The 4,406-nt window shown below is 37.9% G+C and overlaps 1 protein-coding gene across 4 annotated transcripts; it reads left to right on the forward strand.

Annotated features, from left to right (window-relative positions):
* The first annotated feature begins 1,691 nt into the window (after positions 1-1,691).
* Positions 1,692-3,407, forward strand: LOC145121403 (uncharacterized). Of its 4 annotated transcripts, none has more exons than XM_079057156.1 (4): positions 1,692-2,056; positions 2,214-2,413; positions 2,511-2,643; positions 3,184-3,407. In XM_079057156.1, exons 1-4 carry the CDS (start codon positions 1,950-1,952, stop codon positions 3,254-3,256), a joined length of 513 nt encoding a protein of 170 aa, XP_078913282.1. In that variant the 5' UTR covers positions 1,692-1,949; the 3' UTR covers positions 3,257-3,407. The 4 variants fall into 4 exon arrangements, 3 of the variants coding, with proteins under 3 accessions (XP_078913282.1, XP_078913281.1, XP_078913283.1); XR_013714590.1 differs by having other exon boundaries at positions 1,703-2,175; positions 2,269-2,413; positions 2,508-2,643; XM_079057155.1 differs by having other exon boundaries at positions 1,703-2,056; positions 2,508-2,643.
* Positions 3,408-4,406: the final 999 nt, after the last annotated feature.

The following is a 4,406-nucleotide window of genomic DNA, read 5'->3' on the forward strand; positions in this document are numbered from 1 at the left end:
GGTCGTGAAGCATATTCTGCGATATGTGAAGGGATCTATTCATTCTGGTCTCAGATATTCACAACAAGAAGGTGTGGCATTGACAGGCTTTACCGATAGTAGTTTGCAAGGAGACATCGATGATCGAAAGAGTACAAGTGGAATGGCATTCTACCTCAACAACAATCTGATTTCATGGTGCTCACAAAAGCAGAAAAGTGTTGCACTCTCGTCATGCGAATCAGAGCTCATCGCAGCTACAGCTGCAGCATGTCAAAGTGTTTGGTTACGGGCACTACTCAGTCATCTAACCAAACGTCAAGTTGACCCGGTTGTTCTTTATGTAGACAACAAATCTGCGATTTCATTGATGAAGAACCCCATTTTTCACGGGAGAAGCAAGCACATTGAAGCTTGGTTCCATTTCATACGCGAATGTGTGGAGGAAGGAAAGATCATCGTGAAGTATGTCAGGTCTGAAGAACAACGTGCAAATGTCTTAACAAAAGCAATGGCAAGGGTCAAATTCAATGAAATGAAGGAACTTTTGTGAGTCAAAGATGTTGGAAATGCAATTTCGGATTAAGGGGGAGCATGTTGGACTCTAATCCAAACTTGCAACAAAAGACTTGGTCATTTACTTTTCCTAGTTTGTTGGTTTTATTTGATTTAGTCATCAGTATTTTTAGGAGTCAATAAGTAACCGGTTGGTTATTGAAATAGTGGTAGTCGTGGTCCTAGTTATTTGGAAGTCTTTTGTTATTTAAAGAGTTGTATGTTGCAGTCTTTTTATCAGTTGAATACAACAGAAAATTGCCCCAAAATACCCTTGCAATTAATCCCCTGTTTTACTATGTTCTTCCTTTCTTTTCACAGAAATCACAGCACCTGTTTTTCTTTCATACAAAACCCCCAAGCTGATCAGCGTAGAAGAAGAGTCGATGATTCTTGAAACCCTAATCAAGATCGATAACTTTTAGCAAAACCACAGCAAATGGAATAAAAATCAGAAAAGTTATTTATACAGGTAAAAAAGGCGGGAAGCTAGAGAATGTGACCCTCTCAACGGTAATGAAGTTCCGGTGGCCGGTGGTGGGAATGCTATCTTACGGTTACAAAATTAACTGTTTTTATATTTTATCCATGACCAATTGTCACAGATTATATTTTGTATTATTTGGAAACATTTTAATGATTTGTAGGTATCCTACTCCTAATAAAAAAATCCTTATTAGCCAGGTGTCCATTCAATAAACTTCATTCACCATCAACTAAAATTACCACTTTACCCTTCTATTCATTAATCTTAGCAATACCCTTCTTCTTCCTAAATCTCGCTTCCTCACAATAGGATATTCAAATTTTGAAAGACTAAACTGCAAATTTGGTTCCTGTGGTTAGCAGAAAAATGTGGATGGAGACCAAAATCTTTTCAAGTTGCACCACTAGTCCAAAATCATAAACCTTTTGTGGTTTTAGTCCCTGAAAAAGTTGAAAAGACTGTTTTACCCTTTTAATTTCTTTTTTTACATTTTTATATTTATTTTAATCCTTTTTTATTTTGAAAATAAATAAAAAAATAGCATAACCAACTCACCCACCCCTTTACCATAACATCTCCCATACCCTCTCTCTCTATCTCTCTATCTCTCTCTCACACACACAGAAGATAAAAAAACCCATCGATCAAGATCACAACAACCAAACCACCACCAATCAAACCTAGATTTAATTTGCATTTCAAAAACGAGAAACAAACGTATATGTCGCTGAAATCGTTGATCCAGGTCGCATGAACCTCATGGGTTTGTGGTATAAATATCCTCCGATATGCTCTCCTTAGATCCACCTTCATCTTCGGCCCCAATCACAACAAGAAATTTAATTTTTAGGGACGACACCATTAGGGACCACACGAAGTTTTAGGGACGACACTTGACAATACGTGTCTTTGTCGTCGCTAAAGCCTCATGTCGTCGCTAATAAGGGCGTCGCTAAAGGGTTTGATCGGCGATCCGCGTGAATGCCTCCGGATCAATTTTTGTCCCTACGATTGCATCCTGACCCAACGGATGAGGTTAGTTACTGTTCACACCAATAGGGGCGACGCCATTTGTGACGACAATGTCGCCGCTAAAGGTGCCAAAAAATGAGCGCGTGAATTTCCCTCCAAATTGTCGTCTCTAAAGATTCAAGGTCGTCCCTAAAGGGTTCCACCTTTTGTTCCCCATCAGGTCGCAGAACCTGATTACTTTCCATTTGTCTCTCATTTTTTCCGGCGACAATCAGGAAGCATTTTCCGGCGAATTTCGGTGCATCCCACTTCTTCCGCCGGAGGGATTTGCAGCTTCTCATCGGCGTTCCAGTTGCTCCACCGGCGACTATCACCACCTCAGCTCGCCACCGTCTCCGACGAACTTCTCCACCGACGAAGGTGCATTTCCCTTTCTCATTTCCACCGTCTTTTCTCTTTCTCTTTCTGTTTCTTTTCTTTCTTTTCTAATTCTGTTGATTTTGGTGGTTTTAAGGAGATTTCTCTAATCTCCGGCTTTTAGAACCACCACATCAACGCCACTGTATCCGCTGCCGCCTGTCTCCGACGACGACCACCGTCTCCGACGAACTTCTCCACCGGCTCCACTGTTTTCAGCTCTACAACCACATGTGCGTTCAATTTTTGTGTATATGTGTATGTATGAATTTGATATATGTTTGCATGTTTATTTTGTATAAGGAATTTGATATATGTGTATGTCTATTTGAAAATGTATTTCAAGAAAATGTGTTTGAATATATGTTAATATAGTATAATCAAAAGTATGTTTATGTGTATTTGTATATGTATAATTGGTATTTTGTATATGTGTATATGTATATGCATGTTTGGAATGTGTATATATCTATTTGGTATGTTTGGAATGTGTATATGTATATTTGGTATTGAATTGGTATGTGTATATGTCTATTTGGTATGTGTATATGTATGTATGTGCATTTGAAAATTTGTTTCAAGAAACTGTGTTTGATTGTATGTTGTGAATTTTGTTGTTTGATAGTTTGGTAGTTTGTTAGTTTGTTAAATTATTATGAATTTGGTAGTTTGTTAAATTGTTAAGGACTTAATGTGTTTGTGACTTAATTGTTAAGTAATAATAATTTGTTTTTATAGTATGATATATTTTAACTTATATTCTTATTTTGTAGGATGTGGATGTTAACGCTTTCTCCAAAACCCGACGTTTGTGACGGCAATTGGAGATATTATCCGCTCATTTAGCAAGCAAGTCGACAATGCGACCAACAACGACGATGAAAACGATGATGGGGAAGACGATTAGTATATATTGTTTTATGTTATGGATGATGCTATTATGGATTTAGATGATGTTAATGTGATATACTTTGTTTATGTTATTTGATGTTTTATGTAATGCAAAATTTTAAATTATAAATTTTATAATTTTATAAATTTCATTTTTATAATATAAACTAATATAAACTATAAATTTTATCTTAAAAAAACAGTCATTAGTGGCGACACCTTTAGGGACGATCTTAAGCATTAGCGACGACACATCCCGCCGGAATGTTTGGCCGGAGTAATACTGGCCGGTGGCCGGAATATTATTAGGGACGACGACTGGTATTAGCGACAATGTGTATTAGGGACGACGCCTTTAGAGACGACTTTCGAGTATTAGCTACGAAGTATTTGCGGCAACCCAATTAAGACGACATGTTGTCCCTAATACCTTTAGGGGCGACTTTTTTGACTATTTGCGACGCTTTGTGTCGTCCATAAAGGTGCCTTTTCTTGTTGTGAATATCCCTGTCACAGATTAAAAGGGGTGACCACGATCGCTACCGAAAACAACATCCCCTTTCGACCTTACCACGATTAGGGTTCCGATGCCTCAAACCACCAGTGCATCTAAATTTCGTACTCCTTGCTGCTTCCCTCAAGAAATCCTAAACCCACTCACTTTTTTGATTCGATCATATGTGGAAATCAAATAATATGGACCGCTTTTCTTGTCTGTGTCTCACCTCTTCCCCTCGAGGAATTGATTTACGGGTCTGTTATACCATGGAAGAACAAATGTGTTTTTTACTTGTTTGTATTTTTGATTCCAGATGGTGGTATTAGCTATTGAGATGATAGAGTGTGAAGATGGTGATGTAGGGATCTTGGTAAACAGTGGTGAATATGGTTGATGTGTAGATATGGTAGCTTGGAGGAGAAGATGGTATATGTGATGGAGGTCTGGTGTAAACTCAATAGTGACGTGAGGAAGATGGAACCAAATTAGCTCCAATCTTGATTCTAATCCATTATCCCTTTCTCTGTAATAATTTTTGTTTAGATGGGTTTGTTGGAATAAAGGTAAAGGGAGAAAGGATTTGATGTATGAACTCATAATAATCAT

The sequence above is a fragment of the Lactuca virosa genome, chromosome 6 (assembly GCF_052849685.1).
Source record: "Lactuca virosa cultivar CGN04683 chromosome 6, Lactuca_virosa_CGN04683_v6, whole genome shotgun sequence".
Lineage (NCBI taxonomy): Eukaryota > Viridiplantae > Streptophyta > Magnoliopsida > Asterales > Asteraceae > Lactuca > Lactuca virosa.